This window comes from Triturus cristatus, chromosome 9, assembly GCF_964204655.1.
Source record: "Triturus cristatus chromosome 9, aTriCri1.1, whole genome shotgun sequence".
Lineage (NCBI taxonomy): Eukaryota > Metazoa > Chordata > Amphibia > Caudata > Salamandridae > Triturus > Triturus cristatus.
The window spans coordinates 757,848,742-757,864,691 of NC_140592.1; the positions used below are offsets into that span (position 1 = coordinate 757,848,742).

General features: G+C 44.0%; 1 protein-coding gene across 1 annotated transcript in view; it reads right to left on the bottom strand.

The window, feature by feature from the left end:
- EML3 (EMAP like 3) overlaps positions 1-15,950 on the bottom strand; it is a 349,814-nt gene that overhangs the window by 121,034 nt on the left and 212,830 nt on the right. The window contains exons 5-6 of the mRNA XM_085626072.1: positions 7,604-7,726; positions 317-348 (exon numbers count right to left, since the gene is read on the bottom strand). Coding sequence (XP_085482198.1) covers positions 317-348; positions 7,604-7,726 — 155 coding nt within the window. The remainder of the gene's footprint in view (positions 1-316; positions 349-7,603; positions 7,727-15,950) is intronic.

Sequence of the window (15,950 nt, forward strand, 5' to 3'; positions counted from 1 at the left end):
CAGGGATATGGCACAAGGAGGCCCCACAAAGAGGGTGCCCCTACAAGAAGATCCTTAAAAAGACAATGCAAGAGAATCCTACAGTTGAGATGTGATGATAGAGAGGCTTTCTTAGGAGTTCACCTGCCCTGGAAGTCAAGTGAAATAATGCATTTCTTCACAAGAATCCTACAAGAGGAGTCTGGGGCCTTACACATTTCTCTTCTCCAGGCCAGAGGGCCATCTTACTCAGTCATCAGTCCACCACCCTCTTCAGCCCAGTCACAAAGACCCGTGCTCTGATGTAATCCGGGTATGTAATGGGAGAAGGTCTTACCGGCACTCATGGCAACCAGGTCTTTTGCTCGACTGCAAAACAAAAACAAAAGAAATTGAGAAGATGTTGCAGACATATAACTCAAAAGCCACCAGTGTCGCATAGCTCTTAATTGTAACCTCTGAAGGTTTCAATGCCAGAGGTCTCAACTGCTGAGTACCAGGTGGGCGAAACCTGAGGCCGCAATCTCTGTTACGACACACAGGAGCTGCACCTTGTACCTCAGACTCTGCAGAGGGCATCAAGGGTCTACCCGGTACCTCAGCATCTGCAAAGATTCCCAAAGAGCACAATACCTACTGAGAACCACTGGGACACATTTCCTACCTCGACATCCGGTGAGAGTGAAAAGGGTCCCATCTGGTATCTCCACACCTTTTGAGAAACAGTGTAAGCCTAAACAGGACCTCAACACCTGGTGACAGCCACAATGGGATCAACCTACCTTAACGGCTGCTGAATGACACACGGGCTCCACAAGCAAAGAGACTGATTCTATTCAAGTCTCTACTATGAATGAGCTCAGAGTCCAGACTGACTCAATTGGGGATGATTTATTTATTCGGCCAGGCCCCTCTGCTGCCTTTAATACAGCTTATCGCCCCCCACTACTGACCAGACTCCAAAATGTGGATAGTCCAGGCAGCTGTGTTCACCCTGAATAACGGTACCCTGCAGGAGATCGATATCTAGTGCACTCATGTACATGATGTACCAGTGGACAGCACCAATTCACCCAGTGTCGTCTTAACGCATGGGCATGCTGGGCAGTTGCCCGGGTGCCCCACAAGCATAAGGGCCCAATGCAGACCAGAATTTAACACTCATTTTCCATTAAACATTATTATTCCTGTGAGTGGTTGTGTAGGCAGGGCCCAGTTCACTGCTTTGCCCGGGGGCCTATAATGCTGTTAAGACAGCCCTGCATTCACCAATGTTTGTTTTGTGCAAATGCACACACAGCGCACAAGACACGTACCACCAACACATGTTAAGCACACAGGGATAGGCAAGGAACCCCAGTTATTTGGGACTGGGCAAACCTTTACAGGGTCGAGCCCATCTCAGTCTCCCACATGGGTTTAGATAAACTGCCTGTATGTGTGGATTAAAATCAAACCTCTTTGCGTGACAAACACCTTATAGCTTGGTTCAAGTGGGCAGTGATCACCATCACCCAAAAAGGGGTAGACCATGGGTGGACCCAGCCATCAGAGCCTTGCCCTGCTGATGGACAGCAAAGTAAAAGCTTGCACTGACAGGCTGCCAGGTTCACTGGAGGAAACCACAGGGCATGCCACAAAAATGAATACTGGAATTACAAGATAAGATCGTTGTAATTCCAAGATAAACATAAAAGAGGTGTGCACTTTCCTCATGCAAATGAGGGTATGCCCTTTTATCATTCCCACAACATCTTTTAAAAGTATGATGAGAAGTCATGTCTGGTGAAAAGATATGTGCAAGTCCTTTAAACTCGACACAAATGTTTAGCTCCTCTGTCTTGACAAGAGAGCATTACTGCCTGACCTTCCACCGCCGCACTGTTTGTCTGTTTCTCTGATGCAGACGCTGAACTGTTCTCTAACCAGTCAGATTTCCTTTCTTGTTTGCTTTGGTTTACATATTTGCTTAGTTTGGAATGTGCTCTGGAGAGATGTTGCTTCTGCAGTCCTTTGGTGTTTACATTCATAATACAATCTGGTGTCTTTATCAGGATGGGCCTAGACACGGAGGCTGGTTTCCTGGAGGTCTAACGCTTCCCTGTCCATGAAAACGCCTGGGGCTTTTCTAGGTGAGCTGTGATGGTTAGGAGGCAGGTACTAGTCCCAGGTCCAGCCTGGCTATATGTAGTATCCGTTCGTTACCTCTGCTCCGGCGTCTGAGGATGTTTCCTCTGTGACGCCTTGTGACTTCACCGCCTTGTAAAGTCCCTTTACAGGTGGCTTCATCGAAGATTGACATGTTCTTTATGCACTGTTTTCATTCACCTTTGTGGGCCTCTGCCCAGCAGCATCTAATGGGTTAGCCCAGGATGGTGGAGCCACTGTCTGCTACTAAGGGCTGTGTGGGTTCTGCAGGTGGCTGGTGTCTACAGATGAACGCTGGTTTTCATGTCTGCATGGTAGACTGCAGGAGTACCACTGACTTGGGTCAAGACAGCTTTTCACTCTGCTTCTGTGTTGAAAAGAGCTGCTTGTAAGTACTTTGCAAAATATCCGTGTTTAGCATGACATAGCGTTAATTTATAAAACACTAGTGAATAATACACCCCATTGTCTAGGTGACCTCAATGAAGAGTGGGAAAGAGATGTAGGCCAATTGGAAGATAAGGACTTGGAGGTTGCCTTGCCATTATGCATCCCAAGTAGGTTGCTATAAAAGCTAGTCTGAGCTTTTTTTCAGCTTAAGGTCCTGTATAGAGCATATCATATAACAGGAGCAGCTGGACAAGGGACAGGCAACAGTTTTATGAAATGTGGCTGGGTAGAGGGCACCTCATTATGGGATGGCCACATCAGCAAACTCTTATTTCTGTTAACAGGCTGCTTGGTGTGGACCTGCTCTGGATATCTTGCTTGCTAACCTCTGGCATCTCTGCCCTTCTCTTCTGACAATGTGTTCTGAGAAACTGGGAAATTACTGTACTCGCATTCTGAATTTTCTTCAGTTCCAGGTTTCCGACTGTTGATTTTGGTGACCTGAGTGTTCCCTGTCCATTAATCCACATCTGGTGTTTTTGTGGCAGACATGACAAACATTTATAAGTAGACCCTGTTCCTGAGATTCTTGGTTTAGTTGTTCATTTATTTATTTGCCAGTTTTTACGAAGAACTTCCACTGGCTAAAACTGCTACCTATGGGGCGCCAGACAAGATAGATAGATACCAAGATCAGGATTTCAGGCATCTAAGTTATAGTCAGTCTGAAATGAGTAGCACTGGTGATCGTATCTCACAAATCAAAGGGTCCTAAATGTGTTCCTGAGTCATAAAGTTTTAGAAAAGCCCTTCACAATATAGGTTTCGGTCCTAAGTGAGTGATCAGATGGAATAGTGGAACTGCTGCTATTCTGGGGGCCATCCGTGAGTGGGTCAGAGGTAGCCTCCTAGGTTATCCTGGGGGTTACAGGTATCTTGCACTATGTGGTGATGGTGCTCTTGGTCTTCTCACTTCCCTGATCATTATGTTGGGAGGTGGGACCCTGCCTCGATGGTGGGCGTATCCTGCATGTATTGTGGGCTTCACTTGCTACACTCTTCTCGGGGTGGGAGCACCAAAAGTGGCATCTAGATAGAGTTAATCTGTTGTGCACATATTCTGTAGCATAGTTTGATACACTGTGCCAGTATTTTCAATTTTTTGGGGTTTCAGTGGGGTTCTTCTTAACAATGTCACTTGACCTCAGCCACTATGACAACGACTATTGGCTGGCTCCCAGGTCAGAGGTGTTCTGGGGAGATGGATGTTTCATTAAACAGACCTCCCTTCTGGACTTTGAACCTGGTTGTCATAGTCATTTCTGAAGGTTAGACAGCTATATCCCAGTTGGCGTATCGCCATGTCCTTCCAGATGTGGAATCAGGGCCTTCTGATTTTTCGTATTGAAGCACTGTCTCTTCCGGGTCAGTCCCAAAATATGGCCGTACAGTGAGCCTTTTGTGACCAATATTTGATTGGATCATATGATGGTCACATGTCTAAGTGATGCTTTTAAAACAGCACCCCTACCAGGGTCATATGTTGTGCATGCAAGAGCGCTCCGGTCATCTAACGAGACCTGGCACTCTTAGGTATAATTTCATATTGTAAGGACTGTGTATAGGAAAGGGTAGGACGTGTCAGTACCCAAACTATAGATCCTGTATTCCTCATTACTCTGAGTCACAGCTTGAGGTTTCATCTGACAGTTCCTCCTGTGTGCAGTTGTGCTGGAACAATTTGCAAAGTGGAGTTGCTGCCATGAATATAACATCACTGAAGTCATAAGGACTGTCAAAATCCAAGTGTCATCCAAAGAAGTGTAGTAAATGAGCCATGCCCATTCAGCAGGAGAGCGGTCATGGTGCAGTCTGTAGGTGGTAGTGCATTTTAGAGCACGCTGTCACAAATATATTTCTAAAGCATGATGTGGTAGTGCTCTGTCTTTGCAGACATTGAAATGGCCACTAAATAGTTTTACTGATAGAACTATGTAGCATGCAAACGATAATGTGTAGAAATCAGGTTTCAACACACATTCATCATTTACCATTTGCACATTACACAAGTAAGTGTCTTGATTGGTTTGCAGCCGCGGTCGGTAGTAGGAGTAACTGCAGGGCGGTGACGAGGGGAGGGCGAGGGGCAGGGTGGGGGTTAGTAAACTATGGATCACAGAGGTTTACAGGTAAGTTAACATATAAATTAATAAAACGAATTTCGTTGCGTGCACTGCATCCCCAAATGCGATGCAGTGCACGCAACGAAATTCGTTTTATTAATTAATATGTTAACTTACCTGTAAACCTCCGTAATCCATAGTTTACTACCCCCCACCCTGCCCCTCCCCCTCCCCACGTCACCGCCCTGCAGTTACTCCTACTACCGACCGCGGCTGTTGGTTTGATCCTATGAAAGTCTTTTATTTCCATCACACTTCAGAATTTCAAAAAAAGGTGCTTTATTTGTGCTTTCCTAATGCAGATATATTTTGAAATTTTTTGTGTAATAGAATAAAATGACATCCTACAGCCTTTCCTTTCACACTCCCCATACTCCAGTTAGATTGCCACATCGTTCATATTACAAAATACTCCCACCATTTAGGCAGAGAAAGGTAAGGAAACACAATTTTTCATGTTAAAAGAAGATACAGCAATTTGTCAGAAGAAATTGCCTGACATTTGACCTGTGTCTTTGAACAGAGCAAATGTGACAACATAAAACAACATTTAAAGGTATCTGTATTGCTCATTCACCTTCTGAACTCCATCATAAATATTTTGGGGGTGCTGCAGCATCTCCTGCCAGGGGCGGCTCCTCAGTAATGGCGGAGGAGCATCGCCTCACAGCCCACACCAGCAGATAACAAATAAAATGATAACAATGTTATTATCATTTCATTTATGCTGTCGGAGCTCCGCACTAAGTATAGGGCGGGGCAAGGCCAAGCATGTCAGGGCGCAGGAGTAGTGTGCACTTATAAGTGCACATGTGTGTTTGGCCAGCACTTATGTTTCTCCAACCCGGGTTTGAGAAAAGTCACAAGCTCCATTTCACTATCTGAGTGGCAAATGAGCCCGCTCAGACCAATCCTGGCACTGCTGTCACGCTATGAGAGCAGCGTCTGGATCTGGTGTAAAGCCTGTGCCCTGAGGGTCTATCCTCTTCAGGCTTGATGAGAAGAGCAGCGAGGCGGCACTCAGCAGGAGCGGAGCGGCAGGTAAGGCTTTTATTTTTTTATGTTTATATTATTTCTTTCCCCCCCTTTTCTCACCCCGTGGCAGCCCTACCACATTAGATAGGCGGTGGCCGCCACTGTCTCCCGCACCCTTACTTCCAGCGCCTATGCCTGTGTGGCATGTCTTTGACTGTTAGGTACTGCTTGGGTATTACCACCTGGTCTCTTGAAAAAAGGTTTATGTCCTATTGGCAAGGAGCAGGGTTTATTTTCTTTTACATTTAAAGGGCTAGTGCAATTGCCTGTTTCCCTGACATGGCACATCCTTATACTGTAGGGACTGTCACAATGAAGGGTGCCACTGGTTGTAATGGGAATGACATGAAAACATTCTGAACATTTCAAAAGAAATTATGATTACACAAGCCCTGGGAGCTAGTGAACGTCCTGCACGTGAATATGCATGCATGCGCTCCCCAACAAAGTGTACCTGCTTTGGCAATGCAGCCTGTGGACCGCTGGGCTGCAAGGAAAATTGGTTCCACCGCGGAACAATCCATCTTTTCCCTGTATTTCAGACTGAGCACCTAAGCAGCCCAGCTTACCGCATTGTATTCTGAGAGTAATTTATTCCCTCATGTTTAATAGTGAGCATGCATCTCTCCCTTAGAACCTTAATGCCTTGAAAATGTGGGTTAGGGGTTTGAATTGTGCTCATTTGTGAATGGATAGCCAGTGGAGCTCCTTCAGGTGTGGTGTGATGCATGAGCGGCGTGGGAGTTTGAGAGTGATTCGGGTTTGTGTTAATCCTGGCATAGAGGGTGTATCTGTAGTCCAGCTTGCTTGTGACAAGAGCATGTGTGGCAGTTTTCTGGGTGCTGATTGGAAGCCATTTGAAAATTTCTAAGCATCTTCAGGGTATGGAAGCATGAGGCGGTGACAGCGTAGACTTGGGCGGTCATACTGAATTTGCTATTAATGACAATCGCAAGGTTCTTGGCGTCTGGGGTGTGGGTGGGTGTAGGTCCTACCTCTGAAATCCTAGGCTTATGAAGTCTGTCCGACCTGGTAGCCTTGTAGCCAGGGGGATTGATGTGGCAATATCAGGTGCTGATGCAAGTTTAGCCAAGTTTCAGTGAGGAAAAGTAGGCCCTGGACAGAGTCGTACAGCAGGTGCCAGTCCTCTATGATTTTTTTCTCGATTGAGCAGGTGTTATAGAGCATACATGTGAGTGCTGAGTGCTATGTAGGTAGTTGCAGGACTATGTTAATCTGAGAAAGCGAGTTGTTGGGTGCTGTCCATGCGGGTACAGTGAGTGTTAAATGTGGGTAAATTAATTAAAACTTGCGGGAAGCGCAGGAGAACACACCCTGGAGGTTGTGTCGTGCGACGAGTTAGCAGCATTGGGAGTGGTGCCAGGATTGATTATGTCGAGGGTCTCAGTGTGGTAGCGACAGGAGGGGAATGACCAGGGTACCTCTGCTGGATGCAGATGGGCTTGCCTTTGGCACACCAGTGGCGAACCCAATGCGCGTGACCGCTGCACATCCACGCTGCGCCTGCCATTAAGTAGGCCCAGGGAGAGGAAAGGAGTGATGTCACTTCCTGTGCAGATGGATGATGGGAAATCCAGTTATGTAGCTTCCTATGCAGATGGATGATGGAAAATCACCTTACCTATCCAGACTACTGAAGCCCAACCCCTTACCTCTCCAGGCTATTCAAGTCCATGCCCTCCTACCTTTCCATGCTATGGAAGTCCCTGGACCCTTAACTCTCCAGGTTACTGAAGCACATGGCCCCTTACATCACCAGGCTAAAGAAGCTCCTGAGCCCTTACCTCTCCATGTTAATGACACCCCTTCTCCAGCTTTGCACCCTAACAGCAGCCCTGCCCCCTTACCTCTCAAGGCTACTAGAGCGGTTGAACAGGTTGGCGGATGAGGCAGCCTTCTTAGTCAATCTCAGTTTGGCCTTCTCCAGTCCATCCTTTGCTGGCTTGTCTGTGGAGGCGGACCGGCGAATTCTAAAAGCAAGTGAAGGAGAGGAAGAGTAAACAAACAGAGACCATACTAAACAAAAATCAGAGGGGCAAAATGGGCCAGCTGTCTTGGTGGGCAGAGAAAGTCTCATGGGGGAGAAGAGACTTTACACAATGGAACTATACATTTGACAGTTGTCTCAGTGTCATCAACCAGTCCTCACCTTTAAAACCAACAGCACTTTGGACTCTAGGATTATACATCCTTGCATTTTAAGCATGGGTCTGCAAGTTTCAACATGCAGAGTGATGCTAGTTAAAAAAAACAGGTCTAGCTAAAGATTAACCTGATGATAGTAGGCCAGCTAGTGGAATCTATTAGGAGTGGTGTTCCTTGCCTAATGTCTTTTTAACCTTGTTAACGTGCCACTCTGTCTCACACTGACTGCTTCCTTTCTGGGTTTTTTGGGCTAGGGAGGTGCCGAAGTGATGAGCAGCACAGATTGCGGGAAGGGGACGGGACGCGAGCTGGAAGTTTTTGTTGCTTCTGCAACCCGCCTCCCTCTTCTTTCGTCATTTTTTACATTGGACCCCCTTACCTCAGCTTTTTTTTTTTTGTAGTGGTGTGCCTCTCCTTAGCCTATGTTTCTGGTCTCAAACTGCAGCCATTTCCCCACCTGCAACTGCCACCCTGTATTTACCCCAGTGATGCACCACTGAATGTCCTGCGCTGAATGGTACGTGGCAGGAATGCCGGATACCACAGTGGATACAAGGAGAAGTCAACCAGAGCACTCCAAAACACTAGTCTGTCAATCTGTGTACATGATCATTGCATTAGACACGCCCTTCACAGCCTTAGGAAATGCACCCATCTGAGAATGCAACTTTGTATCAATTGTTCTTACAGGCTCATCCAAACAGTGGCCGTTCAAAGCAAAGGACAACACTTTTTAAACCGAAATGGTCTTTTGCTCTGGGATCAGACGTTGCATTCAACGCCGAAATAGCCATATGGATCCTACTGGCTCAAATCAAAACTAAAGCATAGGATCCCAGCCAGAATGCTCATCCTTTGAGCAGTTATTGTAACCAAACCTTGATGTCATCTGAGGGTGCAAGCCTTATATCCTTGCAGGGAATTCATAGGTCAACAAAATTCTGAAATCCTGTTTACCACGGTGCATACATTTTTCAGGATTTAAGTGTTTTCCTTTGAAATATCCCGTGTACCTCCTAGTAATTCAGATTTTGAACAGGCAGCATTTATGCGTGTATTGTGTGTTCTTAGGTGTTATTTTTAAAGGTTTTTAGAAAGTGTTTAGAGTTTTAAATTTTTCTTATATGTAGAAAATCATTATTTAGAGTAAGTGATGTTTTAAAACCTTTTAAACGTTAGTGTTTGACTTATTTTTCTGTTCAGTTTGTAATGTATAAGACTTGCGAGAGCAGGGCAAGAGCTGTAGCTTGCAGTTCTCACTCAATGTATGAATAGCGATTTCTCCACCACAAATAAGAAACCCATGGAACACGAGCATATTTGGGCAGTAAAAGGACAGAAGATGGAAGGCATTTCTCTCCACCTACTGCTTGTCAACTTTCACGAGGCACCAAAGACCACACACAGAGTGCACGCAAGGCAATCGGAACCTCTGAATAATAGGTATGCAATCCAGTCATATAACACAGCAAGTTAAGTACTGGATCCTCTTTGTCATTTTAAGGATTTGGGGGGGGGGGGGGGGGGACCTGGGCAAGACATTTAGGGCCTCATGTAGGTAGCATACAAGTTACCACTTCTTAAATACCGAACGTTACCGAATCGGTATTTAAGAAGTGGTAACTTGTATGTAGGTAATCCTTCGGAAAATATTACCGAATCGGTAAAATTCGGTAATTACCGATTCGGTATTTACCGATTCGGTAATGAGGCATACCTTCCCATTGATGGGAAGGTATGCCTCATTACCGAATCGGTAAATACCGATTCGGTAATGGGGGGAACACTTGCAAGGGTGGCAGGGTGTCACATTGACACCCTGTTGCACCCCTGATTCGGCCATGTGTGCACATGTGGCACACATACATGCCCTAAGGGCATGTATGTCTGCCACATTGCACACTTCTAAGCGCTATCACATGCGTTTACACAACCATACATTATTTACCACCAACTATTAGTTGGTGGTAAATACCGACTCAAAACATCACCCACACACTCCCCCTACATCTCATTTTTGTATTCGGAATTTACCGAATCGGTAAAATTACCGATTCGGTAATTTTACCGATTCGGTAAATTACCGAATTCAAAAATGATCCCCCTACATACCAAAAGCCAAAATACCGGTCGGTAACGGTATAATTACCGAAAATCGGCCGTTACCGACCGGTATTTGGCGACCTACATGAGGCCCATAATGCGGACCCATGAACCGAACACATTTTAATTTTATTTCTCTTTTTTATATGTTAAACATTAACAGGGTCACACATAAACAGGTGAAAAATGTCTTGCCCAGGACTCTGGAAATCCTTAAGATGACTTTGGCTAAAGAGATAGAGGTAAATATGTATTTATTTACTTATTATGTTTTATAAAGCATGAACATGACCATCAAGGTGTCAGAGTGCTGTACAACAAACAAGCTGAAGAGGGTTGCATCATGTATATGTATATGTTTGTGTGTGTGTGTGTGTGTGTGTGTGTGTGTATATAAATATATGTATGTATATATATAAATCACAGTCCCAAACTCAGAATCTTCGAACACACAGGTACAGACCACAACGTGCTGCAGATTCAATTTCAGTGCATATTTATTCAGTGAGGATCGGCATGACGCGTTTCGGCCGTGTTACCACGACCTTGATCACATGTCATGCTAGGACCCATTTTTTCTTCAAATAGTGTCACAAAGTACCCTCCTCCCTTCTTAGCCAATAGCAGCACACAATGGAACTAAACAACAAACTACTAGTTAGGAAAAACCATTTTTGTTTTGCAAATAAATTATTTAGTAACCAGAAGATGTACTCTGATGTTTGCAGAATGTATACACATAGTATAAAATATCACCATAGAGGTCATTTAATTGATACTAAATAATCCTGATCATAAAAACATTGTGTACTGCTGTAACTGATTATAAGAGAGGCTTAGTGAAAATAACCACTAAAATATGTGTTAAAGTGCTAAAAAAGCGAAAATTAATAACTCATAAAATCGAGGACTAACCTCTTATCGTACGACCACTATTCAAGTTATAGTTGGGCCAAGGTTACATCAGTACATGTAAAAACATAAAGGGAGACCGTAGCGGTTTCAGCCATATAAGACAATATAGTTCAAAAAGGCTTGGTGGTAGATACCAACTGAAGGGGATAGACTCGCGTCCATGCTTATGAGCCAAATGTGACTAGCTGCTACAAACACGCCAAAATAACGGCATCATTGTAATAAGTAATGTCCCACAGGATCTATATCATTCTAACCTCTAATGTTTCTTCATTATGCCCATAATAGCGCGGTTCATGATACTATTCAAGATAATGAATATTAAAGTGCAAGTGCAGAAAATACCAGAACAGTTAGAGCATAAACAAGCATTGGCATAGCCAATAGGTCTCGCTTTTGGGACTTTATAAGTATTTATTTATGCAGCACAATTTCTTTGGTGCAACAACAACTGTTGCATGGCTAAACACTTACAAGGTCCCAAAGGCGAGACCTATTGGCTATGCCAATGCTTGTTTTATTTGGAGAGGGAGAGTACCTGCACTTCTCAAGAAAAACGTAATACTTCTTATTGGAGAATACCGGCACGTCTCAGAAACAAAACAAGCATGGATTCTGGTACAGGGTACCCGCACTTCTATTTTTCCATTTCAAGCACTGGATCAATTATTAACCATAGCAGATCCTTGGCAACCTATACAACCAGTTCTTTAAGTCTTTAAACTTGTGCATCGGTTTGGTTTACGACAGGTTGTTTCCTGTTTAGGTCCCCGGCGCAGCGCTATCAGCCCCGTTTGGATGTAGACAGCGCTGTAAAAAGACCCTGGGTAACCCGTGTGTTCGTGGCCCTCTTGAAACAAGCCTAGTCTGGTCTGAGTAAGCGCGCCCACCCCGACGCTCACCTCCAATGCAGGCGGTGCCTGGAATAAAGGCAGCCAAAGAATGAACGTCAAACAGGACTTCCCAGCTGCCACCGCTCCTCTGCCAAGAAGCCTCGGCCGATGTCACGCATAAATAGATGTCCATGTATTTATCACAAAGTGAGAGACCCCGTTGACCAGGCCTATTGTACTCAACCTTATTAGCCTATAGAGATAATCAGTCAGAAAGCCAAAAAAATGCCATCAGGTGGAACGACCGGACAAAAGCGCGATGTGAAGGTAGATAGGGAGTAGCAGATAGGGAACAATACTTGTGTCTCAGGTCATATAATAATGTCTGAGTGTAAGGGCAACAGCTCACAAAGTCTGAAACCCATATGTAAATCTGCATGTAACTGTCTAGTTCCTAGAATGGACAAACAAGAAAATAAGGATATAATGAGTGGTCTAGGTGGACCATACTCTTCCCGTATAAAAACTAAAGGTAGCCAGTTAATATCTTACCACAAGAGGGTAAACTAGATTCTTAGTTGGATGCATAAAATCCGCAGAATATCTGGTGGCTAACTTCCATACATGTTCTCAGTGTACCAACATAAGGAATAAATAGTTCTTGGAAATGGGTATAATTGTGCTTAAAGAGAAGTCCTGAGTATATCTAGAAAGGAATGAGACAAGAAAACGTAATTCTCAGCATTCAAGTCAGAAATTGGTTTGAAGACACATAGCATATTGTTAATAGCCAAAAAGCCTTCTATGAAAAAAGACCTGCATATAAGGTGGACACTATCGAAAAATGCGATAACAAGTGGTTCAAAATACAAAGCAATATCAGCTCCTCACCATCGGGCATGTTTATGCAAGGTACGTGCATCCAATAATGTGTGATACATCTGAAATTAGCTGGATAAGTTCCTAGTTTCCAAAGGAAAGTGCACCATGCCAAAAAGAAGGCGGGAGAAGGTATAAAACTAAACTAAACAAAGAATTCTAAACACCTTTGCTTACCTTTTGAATCTTCTGGCTGGTGGAAACCTCGTTTCGACAGCAGTCGAAGAGTCCAATTCCTAGCAAACTAAGGCACATTGACGGTGGTGTCTTAAAAAAGAATAGAAAAAGTCTACCGGCTAAATAAGAATGCTATAAGATAAACAAAGTGCGACAAATAAGGTAAGAAAACGCCCCAAAGCTTCGGTGTGTTGCCATCAAGGATAAGAAAGGCATCTGTGACGTCCTAAAATGTGTAAGCACAATATTTTTACAAGTAAAATCTAAAATGAAAATAAATCAAAGCCTACCGGTTAAGGTCCTCAAGGGGGAGGGGATGAAGTGTAAGAATATCACGACATACAAAATAAGACAAGCCCAGCGGAGCGTGGCGCGCGCGCATGGCGGGGGAGCGCATTCCAGGGGGGGGGGAGCGGACCCTTTGAAGTATGATGCCGAGGGCGCCAGTGGGCTGAAGCGCTTCCCCAAACGGATTGCATGTTGGCACGATGCACGTGATTGTGCGCGTGCTCGCCATGCAATCCACTTTTGGGAGCACTTTGAAATGCCCCTGTTACTAGAGTCTCGCATAGCGATTGCGTAAACGCAATAGCTAGGCGAGACCTAAAAAGGTATAGCTGATATGAATAAATGGAAACAGTGTAAAAAAAAGGAGGTAATGAAGAAGGCCGGGATTAGCAGCACATGATTACAAATAAAGTGCAAGTGCACTTGTGCAAATAAGCAAAAAAGCAAGCAGCCTCAAAAGATTTGCAATCAGTTACTGTGTGTGCAAAATGGCAAAAACTTAGCAGCACATAAAGAGCATATTTAACATATCTATAAGCCAACATATTCACAATCGATACAGGGTCAGAGTGTGCAAAGAATTTGAAATAAAGTGCTGCATCCAAAACCGTCTAAAAAATCCAGAAACAGAACCCTGATAAAAACCTAATAAAAACCAAATGGTTAAAACCAAACCAAGAACTGGTTAAAAGAACGGTTAAAAGAATGCCCGCACCTAGAATCATCTATCAAATGATAGCTGAAAGTGGAGTAGATTAAAACTCAGAGACCTCATAGGAAGTTGTGCAGATCCTCTCCTGTGTTAAGCCCGTTGGGCATCTTGGTGTCGAGAAGTAATATGTAATGGGATTCCAGTTGCCTCAGTCTTTTTTCCCTGTTCCCATCTCTTGGTAGTTTAGGTACCGCATCAATAACAAAGTATCTTAACTTATTTAGGTTGTTCTGATGGACATACTTAAAATGGCGAGCTACAGGGTAACTAGAATCAGAATTTACTATAGCACGGAGATGTTGTAGAATCCATGTGAATACCTGTAACTTCGTGCTGCCAACATATTTCAACTTGCAGGAGCATTCAAGTATATACACTGCATGATCCGTTTTGCAAGTGAAAAAGCCTTTTATTTTAGTTGTAGTCAATTCAAAGGAGTTAGTGAACTCGGAAGTTGAGGTGCCAAATTTGCAGGCCCTGCACGAGCTACACTTGAAAAACCCTGTGCGTTTAGACAACCAAGTACTGGTATGGAATACTTCAGGACTAGTTCTAACCAGAGCATCCCTCATAGAGGGCGCCCGCCTGAATGTAATTTGAGGTAGACTCGGCACCAATTGGGACATAGTTAAGTCCGTTTGAACAATAGGCAAGTTCCTATAGATAACCCGTCTTATTTCCTTATCCTGGCTGCTAAAAGTAGTTATCAATCGTACAGGACCTGGATTGTGAGGAGTGGAACCAGTGCTAGGGATTATATTACGCGTGGTTTTGTTAGTAACTGTTCCCAAATATTCACTACGACTCACATTGTTGGCTTTAACCAGTGCTTTCTTTAGATCGCTGCTTTTGTACCCACAGGCTAAGAATCTTTGAAATGAGTCATTTTGGCAACTCTCAAGGTCAACAATAGAGCTGCAGATTCGCCTTATACGAAGAAATTCGGCATAAGGTATGCTCTTCAAAAGGTGGTGTGGGTGAGAACTCTGGGCATGCAGTATGGAATTGCCTGCTGTACTTTTCCTGTGGAGCTTTGTTTGTATTGTGTGATTCTCAATATAGAGCTCTGCATCAAGGAATTGAACCCTTTCTGTACTAACCTGGGCAGTAAATTCTAGATTTAATCTGTTGTCATTAAGATAATTCACAAAATATTTGGCCGATTCAATTGACCCTCTCAAAATAATGCAAATACCGTCAATAGACCGCCACCAGCGGATAACATGGGCTTCATACAGCTCACTGTGGGTCTGCCTGAGGACATGCTCCTCCCACCAGCCAACGTGTAAACACGCGTAACTGGGGGAGAAGCAGGCCCCCATAGCCACACCCCGCAGCTGCTGGAAGTACTCATTGTTAAACATGAAATAGCTATTATTTACACATAGTTCAATCATGTGTAATAACAGTATTGTGTTGGTAAAAATTGATGTTATTTTTCTCCAAATAGAATTTAACTGCATTCAGTCCATCGGTATGCCTTATGCTAGTGTACAATGAGCATATGTCCATAACAATGAACAGATAATCATCTTGCCAAGTGACTGATTGTACAGTGGATAAAAAATGCCCAGTATATTTGATAAAAGAAGGAAGCTCTTCGACAAATTCATGTAGAAAATAATCCACGTATTTGGACATGGGTTCAAACAGGCTATTCTGTGCTGATATAATGGGTCGGCCAGAAATGGGCACCGATTGTTTATGTACCTTAGGGATGAAATAAAGGACCGCTGTAATGGAAAAATCAACTTTCAGAAAACTATATTCATTTTTGTTCAGCAGACCATCCCTTTTCCCAGTGCCCAAGTTCTTTGTGGACCAAGTCCTTTAATAGCCTGATATCGTTGGCTGTGGCTTTTCTATAACATGCGACATCGTTGAGCTGGCGATATGCCTCTTGTAGATATTGGGTTTTGGGCCACAGCACAACGTTGCCCCCTTTATCAGATTTAGTTACAATTATGTCAGCATTCTCATTTAACTTCTTCATTAATGTTGAGTACTGTAGATCTCTGTATGAGCGATGTTTTATCCTGGTCAGTACTTTACGATTCAGAGCTTTAAGATCATTGATAACACAGTCGCTGAACGTATCTATAGCGTCTTTAGGCATGAGAGGGATAAAGGTAGATGGCGGAT